General features: G+C 36.5%; 1 protein-coding gene across 4 annotated transcripts in view; it reads left to right on the top strand.

Moving 5' to 3' along the window:
• Positions 1-13,013, top strand: part of ide (insulin-degrading enzyme) — a 118,017-nt gene that overhangs the window by 54,325 nt on the left and 50,679 nt on the right. For 3 of the 4 annotated variants that reach the window (XM_039770897.1, XM_039770924.1, XM_039770915.1), the window contains exons 13-15: positions 2,698-2,820; positions 2,904-2,986; positions 6,198-6,342. In XM_039770897.1, coding sequence (XP_039626831.1) covers positions 2,698-2,820; positions 2,904-2,986; positions 6,198-6,342 — 351 coding nt within the window. Of the gene's footprint in view, positions 1-2,697; positions 2,821-2,903; positions 2,987-6,197; positions 6,343-8,962; positions 9,108-13,013 lie in introns of all 4 variants that reach the window. The other variant, XM_039770906.1, reaches the window with a different exon arrangement.

Below are 13,013 nucleotides of genomic sequence, written 5' to 3'. Positions count from 1 at the left end.
TGGGGGTACGGTTGGAATGATAAAGGAAATGGGTACCTGAACAACGTAAAGTAAGTCTAAAATACCTAAACAATAACTATAATCGTAATAAATGAACAATAAAACAGCAGAGAAGCCGTGGATTAAATTAAAAGGCTGTAGTTATCAGCAGGGAGACGTTAATCCCGTGGCGTAGCAAGGAAGGGAATGTAGAGACTGGAGCGACAGACGGCCTGATATAGGCAGGCAGCCAACAACGTGGGAGGCGTTGGGATGGGGGACCCAACGCCGCCTCACACGGTGACCGAGCTGCAGGCTATGGACGTATATATGTATGTAAGTAGGGTTCAGTTAGCGTTGGGAACCCGCGTACCAAATTTCTTGAAGATGGGCCCATAAGTAACAAAGACCGTTGAAAGTTCAATATGGCGGCCGACAGTGGCATCATACCACTGAAATAAGTACGTTCTTTGGTTTCGGTTAGTGCAGGGAAGCTGCCTACCAAATTTCGTGAAGATGGGGCCATAAATAAGAAAGTTCAACATGGCGGACGTTGTCAACCGTTATGAACGTTACGCGTAGAATTTCGAAATGAAACCTGCTTAACTTTTGTAAGTAAGCTGTAAGGAATGAGCCTGCCAAATTTCAGCCTTCTACCTACATGGGAAGTTGGAGAATTAGTGACGTTGGAAAGTTCAATATGGCGGCTGACAGTGGTGTCATACCACCGAAATAAGTACATACACCGGTTTTGGTTAGCGCAGGGAAGCCACCTACCAAATTTTGTGAAGATGGGGTCAGCCTTCTACCTACACGGGAAGTTGGAGAGTTAGTGACATTGGAAAGTTCAATATGGCGGCCGACAGTGGCGTCATACCACCGAAATAAGTACGTACATCGGTTTAGGTTAGCGCAGGGAAGCCACCTACCAAATTTTGTGAAGATGGGGCCATAAATAAGAAAGTTCAACATGGTGGGCGTTGTCAACCATTTTCGACCGTTATGTCCGTTATGTGTAGAATTAAGTAAGCTGTAAGGAATCAGCCTGCCAAATTTCAGCCTTCTACCTACAGAGAGTGAGTGAGTGAATGAGTGAGTGAGTGCTTTGCCTTTTATTAGTATAGATAGTTACTTATTATAAAATGAAATGTGTTACAAACTGTCACTCGTGTATTAAGTTTTCTTCTTTTGTATGTGGTGAGATGTTATGCAAAATAACACCTTATATTGGTTAACTAGAAAGATTACAATATGCAAGCTTATGAGGCAACTCAGGCCCCTCGTCCTTTCTGAAGAAGGGGACTGAGTTGCCTCTAAAGCTTGCATATTGTAATGTTTTTAGCCAATAAAAGGTGTTATTTTGCTTAACTTCTCACCACATCCATAGTGGCTAACACAGTCAACACCCTAGTACTTTTTTTGTATGGAAATTTGCACAGTTCACTGGCCAGCATTGGTTGTTGAATCCTAAGCATGTATAGAAACTATCATGAAACTGACCAGAAACAAAACAGAAGCCAGATGTGATCATTTTTGTATGTTTTAGTCCATCCTGCACTTTGAATAAATGACATCCATCCTCTTCTTGCAATCCCAAAGATTTGTGGTATGAATTCTAGCTGCTGCACCACTATATCACACTGTTTCAAAATATCAATAGAAAAAAGATGGATTAAAACTAAATTGATATTTTATTCATAGGTTTCTGTTACTAGATTGCATGCAGCACACTCTTTTCAGCTTGGCAGTGCAGTTGTGCCCAAAAGACCAATGTGCCATGTTTGCTTCTTGCCTTATACCCAATGCTGCTGCGATAATCACTGCCTCCCTGTGACCCAAAACTAGGTGGAATAAATTACAAGATTAAACGTATACCTATACTTTGTCATATTCAGCTTACCTTTGAGTGACACATTTTTCATATTTTGGTTAAATATTAGATGGTCAGCCTATCTACGGATAGTTTTATCTGTGAATATCTATGATTATGACATGTACAGTAAATGTATATACATAATGTACACATATATTATGCCCTAATACGTTTGCCCGATTGCTTGCTCACTTCATACTATTATTATCATTTATTTGGCTGACACCTTTATCTAAGTTGACTTACAACATTTGAGATACAGTTAGTTGCATTTCATTTGTTTTTCTACTGGTGACATGCTCAAGGTCAGACAGTGTCAGTAACAGATTTGAACCCACTATCCTAGGTGTAAAAGTCTTAACAACTACAGCACACTTCCCGCCGTATTATTGCTGTACGTCTGTACCAAAATAAAAAAACGTTTTTTAATTACTTTGATCCATTAGTCTGAATTGGATTTAGTGGGTCTGAGAATATAGTTTTATGTTAAATCATTCTTTTCCTTTTTTTTTTTTTTTTGGAAGGCTGATGTGAAAAAAAATGTTATGCCATCTTTTTAACTTTTATAATGTACAAGTTTACTTGTCAAGATGTAATAGCATGTGGTCTTTCAGCTTACAGTATTTAGTTGTTAATTTGGTATACATTCATAAACCTGATGGCATAATTCCTTTTTTTATTCTTGGTTTTCTGGAACTCGTTTGAGATATTTTCCCATTTCAAACCTTTTATTTAATGTTGCTTTGTTTACTTTTTTAAGTCACAAATTGTAATGCATTTGATACACTATATATTTTCAGATTTTTGTTATTTGTTTATCATTTATTTTATTTTTATTTTTTCAGAAATGGCAAAATGCAGACCTCAATGGCAAATTTAAACTTCCAATGAAAAATGAATTTATCCCAACAAACTTTGAAATATGTTCTTTGGAAAAGGATACTCCAGCATATCCTACTCTTATTAAGGTGAAATAATGATTTTTGCTTTTTTTATTCTTTGTCATAAGCATCTTTTTGTTTCAGTGTTTTAAATGTTATTTTTCTTTTAGGATACTGCAATGAGTAAGGTTTGGTTTAAACAGGATGATAAGTTTTTCCTGCCAAAAGCTTGCCTCAACTTTGAATTTTTCAGGTATGTAAAGTATTCACTTTTGTTTTGTGGTGGAAAAACATTTGTAGTGCATACTGTAAGCAGTTCAGTAGTAACCTTTTTCAGTATTTCTTACCAGCTTAAAGGGACCATCATATCATGTGCACTTCCTGGCTCTCTAACAGATGTTGAGAGATTTGTACAAAATCACAAGTCCTTTGACTTCTTAAATATTACGGCCCTCCTTCCATTATGTCCTTTTTCCTTCTCCTGTCCCTCTCTATCTATGCATCCTTGTTTACTCTCTCACACCTTCTTTAACGTAAGAAATACCTTGCTTGTTTTTTAGGCCAGAGAAATGTTTGGTTAAAAGCTGTCTCTGCCTTATGTGCCTTTACTTTCAATGGTTATCATTCTGGGGCATTCTGGCACAGACATTCAGAGTTAGGTATAACTTGAGTAATAAACAGTATAATGTATGTACAGTAATTATAAATTGATCGCTCTACTGTTCCTGTAAGTGGTGTTCCAGCAATGCAAGAACTATAACAAGAGCAATTAGAAAGCCAAGAGGATAATAGTGGTGAAAATGTTTAATTTTCTAGGACTAAATAAAGGGTAGAATAAGTCAGAAATCCCAGTCGTTCTCAATATCACCCATCATAAATCAGAGATGGTCCAATAAGCATCAGTTCAGTTAAGATACCCTACTATAGTCAAAAGCAGTTCAGTCACCGCTGGGACACATTGTTCCAGATACAGTATAGATGGGAAGTGGAAGAATTACAAATATAATGAAACATTCAAAGATAATTTGAAGTAGTCATGATATTCACTCTCTCAGTAAGTGTCTCTAAAAGACACATGGGAATAAACTATGCAGTTGGTGCCTATAAATTACACAAAGCTACTCACAGCATACAAAATAAGGAAAATGGATCTAAAAACAAATCACAAAGGATGGTTAAGGTTCAAATTTAAATTTAAATATATGGCGCATATAGATGGGATTTTTTTTTAAAACACAAAATCCTCCATCATTGGAATACCAATCTGAAAGACAAAGCTAAAGGACAGGCTCATGAATCAGAATACCACTGGCACCTAAATACACACAAATACATAATACATAAACAGCAGTGTTTTAAGAATAGTGCACCACAGTTGGAGCTGTTTGGGACCTGAGAAAATACAGTACAGATGAATCTCTATTCTGCTAAAACATGCACAATAAACCCTTTCTCTCGGAAGTGAAGAAAAGGCTTGCTGTATGCATTAACTGTATTCTTGTACATCTAATCCCTGCTGTGTTTTTAAAAGCATGGGTTAGACAGTCGTTTATTATTCTATAAGCAACAACCTTAAGAAAATCACCCTCGTACCTAAATCTCCCAGAGCTGGGAGATGCCAATAGCTTGTAGAATACAACTTAGTCATTGTAAGACAATGAAGCTCGTCTTATTAAGAGACTGTGTGATGTAGTGCCATAAATATTAATAGAAAGAATAAAAGATAACATTGTAGGTATAATCTAGACTTATAGAAAGCCTTCAGCATGCAGACTGTATAAAATGAATTGCAAATGTTTCAAAAGCTCCTCCTAATAAAGACCTTGTTGAATACTGAGCTTCAATTTGCCTCCATTATATTTAGTTGTCCTATAATATTGGCCTTGCTTCTCAAACAGATTGGTGTTAGAATAGGGTTACACTTCAAAACAAAAAGATGCTACTGTGTAAAATTAGCAATGACTAAGAGCAAAAAAAAAAGATTTTTGAAGAATAAATAATTAGGACAGTTATTTAGGATTGAATATACTGTAAAAATGTGATGTCCAGTATGGCCTTCCTGCTAACTTTCAATCAATGCTGTTAAAGAAAGAGTGAATGATTTAAGTATATGTTCTGGAATACCACACAATGGAAGGAGAAAGTAGAAAAATACTGCATGAGAAGTGAATGGACACATGTTATATTCACTTCTTTGTCCAGATATGTGAGAACCAGGTAGTACAAACTGATGTTTCATCCAAGCTGGTAAAAAATAAATAAATAAATAAAAATACTGTTTACAGGCAAATATAACCCATCTTTATTATGGTGTGTCTTTCAGATTTGTTAGATTTCTTGGAACTTATTTGCAGCTAAATGTTTTCAAGTTTATACTTGTGCTCCAAATGGACAAGACCACCAGTAAAAGACCATAAATTAACCGTGGTGATGTTCTTAACGTGTATTCGAAATTTTTTAGCTATAAATTTTAGATGAAATATTTGTTGATGTGCGACATTGTGGGATAATGGTTAGTGGTGCTGCCTCAGGCTCCAGAGTCCTTTTCTTCTGAATCCTGTCTGTGTGGAGTCTGCATATTCCCTGTGTGTGTGTGTGTGTGTATGTGTTTGTCGTGGTCCCTGGGTTTTCCTCCTGTAGCCTGAAGACATGTTTTAAGTCTATTGATGACTCTGAATTGGCAGTGCAAACAGTGAATGGTTGTAGTGAGTACATAGGCCCCGCAATGGATTGCTGACGCATCTATGGTTGATTCTAGTTTTGGTCTCTGCTCCCGGGAAAGACTTTGGCTCCAGGCATGTTTGAAGAAAAAAAAAAATTTAATGCAATGCCATTATTTATTGCTTGGGCTGACCTAAATGGAAGTAAGAATTAAGAAGACAATTTATGATGGTTAAACTATAAATAGATTACTAAATGTGCTACTTTTAATCTAACCCCATTCATTTAGATGCAAGTGGAAACGTTTCTTAATGTTACAAATTCATGTAGAAGGCATCAATTATTTACTTGAACACAATGGATGTTAATGTGCTTTTGTACTATTGTTTTAAAAGGATCATGTTGCATGAAACAAAACCAGATTAACTGAAATGGCATACCTTTTAAAGAAGCAGGCTTTTTAGATTCATTTTCATTTTTATCTGTGATAATGCTCGTTTTTAATCATGAGTGCGAAATTATTAACCTAAATGTATGCTTTTGCAGGTTATATTTAAAGCAGTACTGTATTTGCATTTAAAACTGTATGAGACTCCTGGAAATGCCTTTCTTTTAAGCCATTGTTTTCTGACTGCATATCAGCTGATCTTACAGTATGTCCTGATTTTTAGCATGATGAAATGTGTTTTGTTTAAATGGTTGGTTTCGTTATTCTGCTGGACTGTGTGTAATACAACACATCAACCTGAAGATGAGTGAGTTGGAAGAAAATCATATCCTTTACCTATGGCATTCTCTTTCAGCCCATTTGCTTATGTGGATCCATTGCATTGTAACATGGCCTGTTTGTACCTTGAGCTACTTAAAGATTCACTCAACGAGTATGCATATGCAGCTGAATTGGCTGGCTTGAACTGTGACCTTCAAAATAACATCTATGGGATGTATGTAAGTACCTAAATTTAAAGGAATAGAAAAAATTAAAAAGGTATACACATAGAACTATATTTTTCCCCTCTGCTGAAGAAATAACAAGAGGTCTATTTTTTCCTTAAATATCAATGATATCTTAAGAAAATATTCCTTGTTTCTTGTACACCTACAAATTTTGTTTTGCTGCCTGCTTAGTAATAGAAAATGCCTTTTATATTATTGTGTCATAAAAACTGAAATATCTGATTTACTTGAATATTCACCCCAGGTTAATTCTTTTTAGTAACATCTTTGATAGCAAATGAGAACTTCAGCCTCTGTATGCCTAGTATTTAGTCATATGTATTTAAGTATTCATTTGAGGTTTTAAGTAGATGTTCATATACTCCTCATTTTAAGGTTTGGTGCTTGGCTGGTTCAGTCAAGTCCTTTGGTGATTTGTTTTGAAAGAAATGTAACGTTCATTTAGCTGCACTTGGTGTCTTTTTTTTTTTTTTTTTAACCAGATATGGCAAGTCAGAAAAGTAAATTTCTCGTACAGCTGCTAAATAACGGAAACAGAAAAAGATGTACGATTAGTCCAGTTTAGTGAAGTTTCTTAGAACTGTATCGTTATGTTGTGAGACAAGGGTTGGGGTTGTTTTAATTATTTAATTTTTATAGTGGTTTTACTGGATTTTAGCACAACCTCTCTGTGAAGCTCGCACTGGTGAGGGATGTGTATGTGAGAGTGTCACTCTTTCATACCAGTGACTGCTTATCCCTTTTCCCTAGTTAAAAATGAATAGCAGTAGTTGTCTATAACCCAGAAATAAGTGTGCATTACCCTAAAAGAATAATAGGAGCAGTGTGAGTGCCTTTCATGTTGTATACATGTTTGTAGTTACTGTAGGATTGCTGCACGTTTTAGACTTTCTCCACTGAGGTTTGCCTTACTTAAGACATCACCATGTGACATTGGAGTCATTTTTCAGGTTCCCATCAAACTTTGCTATAATAGCACACCATTTTCAAAAACTGCTTGTTCCTGTTATTTTTTTGTTGATGGAATAGTCTCCATTGTCATTAGTGTGTCAAGCAGGTTTCTGTCTAGTGAGAACAAAAGGCACATTTTGTTTTTCATATGAAAGTTCCTTTTATTATAGCTCCCCTGCAGCTTGATGGTGCTGTCATTGTTAACTGGTCAAGCTTTCCTTTTCATTTTTCAGCTTTTTAAATTCACTGTATCAACTGGGAGGATTTGTCACTCTAAGCTACAACTCTTTAAAAAAACATATAAAAAAGGGGATTGAGGGCATCAGATGAATTTCTTTCTTACAGTGGTAATGCTGCATTCACATGCTATCCAACAGATAGGAAATAGGTATTTTCCCAGTTGTAAATTTCCTGTGGGTGCCCCTTGAAGTGGAAGTACCAAGTCTGGCAATCTGGAGAATTCTCCGTTGTGACATAATCCTGACCTTTCACTCAGTTATCCAGAAATGGCATTTTTTCATCTAACTGTATTTATTTGAGGTGACACGATAGACATATAACATGTTCAGCATGCTCTACATTTTCATGAAATAATTACAAATTATCTTGAGGTGCTTTTTCTGTAGACCAGGTAGCATATCAACAGCGACCTCACGGTTCCAGAACGATATGGCAATATTACCAAGCCCTGACAAATGAATAGAAGGTTAATACTTTAACATGATTATGGTTTCTCTGTTGGTGTCATGTCCAGCATACCTACATGTATTTAACAACATTTTTAAATATGATTAAATCAGTTAGTATTTGCAATTACTCATACAGATTGCTGCCCTGCCATGCAATATTGTGCTGTGTCCAATTAATTTGGCATTTACAAAGGTTGGATATATCTTTTTCAAAGTTATGGTCAAATCAAGGTGTTAGTTAATTTGATGTGTATCCCTCTATGTATGATGTATGAATGTGCATTTAAGAAAACAGCTTTTCTGATGGAGAAAATAATCAAATCAAATCAAAGCAATTCTATGCTTGTTAGTCGCTGTCCAGTTTCTGAAAGCCACCATTAAATGTTTAAACCACCCCTTTCATTTGCATTGATGTCCTCTGATTAATCTGTATTGACTGCAATATATTTTATTATTTCGAGGTTGCCAGGATAGGGGTGAATACCAGTCAAATCATGAGATTTCTGTTTTTAAATTACATATCAAGAATAATCAGTTTCACTTTATACAGCAATTTGAGTTTGCAATAAAACAAAATATAAAAAATACAAATTTGGGCAAACCGAACACTAACCGAGAGAATGCTGTTATGTTTACAGAATGCATCATAGTCAAGGGCAGTGAGTCTGATTACCTATATAAAATGAAGATCATTAAAAAAAAACAAAAACCTGCAGTTCATAACAATTTCCAAATAATTGTTTTATTTTTTGACAAATAATACAACTTCTACCTTTTTGGTAATGATGGAAAAAATAAGGCCACCTTGTTTTGTTCTTTAGCTTTTCACCTTCCTATTCATTCCCACAACTGCATTAAATGGATAAGCCGGTCCTATGCTGCATATACATACTCCAGTCAGTTCTCTCGTTCATTTGTCTCTGTATTGGAGGTTTGGGGAAAAAATTGTCTTTTTTCTTTTCTTTTGTTAGTCGCTACCTTTATGCCGATCCACTCCATTGCAACATGACTTACCTGTTTCTCAGGTTATTGAAGGATGATTTAAAAGAGTATACATATGCAGCACGTCTCACAGGTTTGGTCTATGGCATAGCCTCAGGAATGAATGCAATCCTTGTAAGTAAATGTAAAGGGAAATGAAGGGAAGGTTTTTAAGCCTGGAGTGAGCTGGGATGCATTTTGCAACTTACAGTTAGTGATGCATTACTCACATTATACTAATAATTAAATTGGTTTTCTCAGCTTGCAGTGAAATTAAGAGAACCTAATCTTTGTTTTGTGTTTGTTTTCTAAATGTCTTTAGTTATTGAACAGTAAGAGTCATATTTATAAATAACACATTAATCTGTTTGATCTCAAGATTTCAAAAATGTTTTTCATATGAGTAGTGTTTTGCCACTAACCAATCTCCTATAAGCTTTTTTAATTATTATTTTTAAATGTTTTCATTACATATTCTGAATGTCTTGAAAAACTAAAAACAGTTGTACATATGTAGATCCCTTACACATAATAATGCACATTATGGCAAGTGGTTTCTGGTTCGGTTACATTTTGACAGTGTAATCGTAAGATTTGGAAGACTGTAAACATCAGTGCTATTATTTAAAAAAATGCCTTGAAAATGGAGAAGACTGACCATGCATAAAGGTGGCATCTTCTATGAGTGACAGTACACAGAAATACACTAGAAATTTTCCAGGCATCTGTATTTCTATTTTCTGTGTAGATCATCAGCTCAGCCAGTAAATCGAGAACCTTGGGTGTAGCCTTGTTTTCGGCTTGTCTGCATACCCAGGTTTGCTACAGCGGTGTAGTTCCTCTACCGTCTGCCATTTTGCAAGCAGAACAACAGATACTGTTAAGACATTTCTGTCCAAGCATATCATCTGTAATTTCTTCCTTGTCATTTAATATTTAATTTGAATGCCCCTTTGACCCATGCTTTCTCCTATTCGTAAAGTTTTATTCCTCCTTTTATTTTGATGGATAGAATTTTTTTCAAATAAATAGCCCTCATACTAATGACTTTTTATTTCTTTCTAACAATTAGGTATTTAACTTCTGCCACTCAAAAGTAGCATCAGTAGTCCAGCAGCTAAAAAAATCAACCCACTTTTGTTAATAATAAAGAATGAATTGTATTTCTAAACTTCTCACATTTTTTTAAAAATTCATTTATTCAAATGAATCAACTAAATAGCAGTTAACAAAAATTATGTGGCACCCAGGAAGTTGTTTATTATGCCTCCCAAACATTAAACACTGTCCTCTCCTTGCCCTCCAAGTATATAAATATTTTATGGTGGGTTGTGAACATGTGTGGATGAAGCCAAGTCCAGAATTGTGGGAAAACTGACTTAATAGTTTACTTGTTGAAAACCAAATACAGTTCCTGGAACTTTCCCATTCTAGCAAACATTTTAACAAGTTTTGTTTACTTTTTAATAGCTGTTTGTAAAATGGCAGGATATCCATAGGATGTTGGGTTTCTAAGATAAAGAAGTATCTCTCCAGCAATCCCACCACACACTGCTGTTTTCCACCATTGCCTGTGTACCAGTGGTTAAATGACAGGTAGGAAGCATTGACTAGTGGAAAAAGGAATCTCTGCAGCTTTTAGCAACATTATGGGACAAATACAGACAGCCCTTGGATTTTGTATACAAGTTGGAGCTTATGCTGAAATGGTCAGTTAAAGAAAAAAAATGTCAAAAATGCATAATGCTTTATTACTTATTTTACAGAAACAAATTCAGACTTAATGAAACCATAGTGCAGCAATACTACTGTATTTTAAATCATAACACAAAAATAATTGAAATTAAGATCCATAAGTCTATACGCAGTATGTTGACTTTATGTTTAAACATACTACAGTTTTGATAATAGCACAGTAACTGATAGAGTTTGAAAATGCATAATGATGACATTAAAACCCACCACATATTGACAAATTAATCTTTCAGTAGAGATGTGCTGTCTTTGCTGAAGGATCGCCAAGTGTGTCGCCTCCTCATCCCAACAGCTGTACCCCTGGAGATGGCATGACTATCAGGTTTATTATAGAATATTATGAATTACAAGCAGCAGGTTCTACATTACCTCAGCTAAAGAGACAGCTGCCTATCTAGCTGCTTACTTTTGACAAATGTTATAGCATTGATGTGCATTTTGTTGGTTACATTCAGTGACACCTGCTGTCATTACTACGAGATAACTCCCACTTCCCCTCGCAGCATCTTTACTCCCTGAGAAGGCATTACTGGGACATGTACTTAGGATAATGAGAATTATGTCCAGTTGCCAATCAATCTACAGGGTGGGCCATTTATATGGATACACCTTAATAAAATGGGAATGGTTGGTGATATTAATTTCCTGTTTGTGGCACATTAGTATATGTGAGGGGGGGAAACTTTTCAAGATGGGTGGTGACCATGGTGGCCATTTTGAAGTCGGCCATTTTGGATCCAACTTTTGTTTTTTCAAAAGGAAGAGGGTCATGTGACACATCAAACTTATTGGGAATTTCACAAGAAAAACAATGGTGTGCTTGGTTGTAACGTAACTTTATTCTTTAATGAGTTATTTACAAGTTTCTGACCACTTATAAAATGTGTTCAATGTGCTGCCCATTGTGTTGGATTGTCAATGCAACCTTCTTCTCCCACTCTTCACATACTGATAGCAACACCGCAGGAGAAATGCTAGTACAGGCTTCCAGTATCCGTAGTTTCAGGTGCTGCACATCTCGTATCTTCACAGCATAGACAATTGCCTTCAGATGACCCCAAAGATAAAAGTCTAAGGGGGTCAGATTGGAAGACCTTGGGGGCCACTCAACTGGCCCAAGACGACCAATCCACTTTCCAGGAAACTGTTCATCTAGGAATGCTCGGACCTGACACCCATAATGTGGTGGTGCACCATCTTGCTGGAAAAACTCAGAGAATGTGCCAGCTTCAGTGCATAAAGAGGGAAACACATCATCATGTAGCAATTTCGCATATCCAGTGGCCTTGAGGTTTCCATTGATGAAGAATGGCCCCACTATTTTTGTACCCCATATACCACACCACACCATCAATTTTTTTGTTCCAACAGTCTTGGAGGGATCTATCCAATGTTGGGTTAGTGTCAGACCAATAGCGGTGGTTTTGTTTGCTAACTTCACCATTCACATAAAAGTTTGCCTCATCACTGAACAAAATCTTCTGCGTAAACTGAGGGTCCTGTTCCAATTTTTGTTTTGCCCATTCTGCAAATTCAGTGTGCCGATCTGGGTCATCCTCGTTGAGATGCTGCAGTAGCTGGAGTTTGTAAGGGTGCCATTTGTGAGTAGCTAATATCCGCCGAAGGGATGTTCGACTAATGCCACTCTCCAGTGACATGCGGCGAGTGCTACGCTGTGGGCTCTTGCTGAATAAAGCTAGGACAGCCACTGATGTTTCTTCATTAGTGACAGTTTTCATGCGTTCACATTTTGGCAAATCAACACTGAACCAGTTTCACAAAACTTAGCAAGCAGTTTGCTAACTGTAGCATGGGAGATGGGTGATCTCGTAGGGTGTCTTGCATTGAAATCTGCTGCAATGACCCGGTTACTGCGTTCACCAGACATCAGCACAATTTCTATCCGCTCCTCACATGTTAACCTCTGCGACATGTCAATGGCTGTAAACAAAGAGAAACTTGTAAATAACTCATGAGATAATAAAGTTACGTTAAAACCAAGCACACCATTGTTTTTCTTGTGTAATTCCCAATAAGTTTCTTGTGTCACATGACCCTCTTCCTGTTGAAAAAACAAAAGTTTGATCCAAAATGGCTGACTTCAAAATGGCCACCATGGTCACCACCCATCTTGAAAGGTTTCCCCCCTCACATATACTAATGTGCCACAAACAGGAAGTTAATATCACCAACCATTCCCATTTTATTAAGGTGTATCCATATAAATGGCCCACCCTGTAGTTTCCTGTGCCTGAGCTACTTAGTACACAACTGCACATGCTGCCA

Source organism: Polypterus senegalus, chromosome 1 (assembly GCF_016835505.1).
Source record: "Polypterus senegalus isolate Bchr_013 chromosome 1, ASM1683550v1, whole genome shotgun sequence".
NCBI lineage: Eukaryota > Metazoa > Chordata > Cladistia > Polypteriformes > Polypteridae > Polypterus > Polypterus senegalus.
The sequence above is the reverse complement of the archived record's forward strand: the minus strand, read 5'-3'. Positions and strand labels throughout refer to the sequence as shown.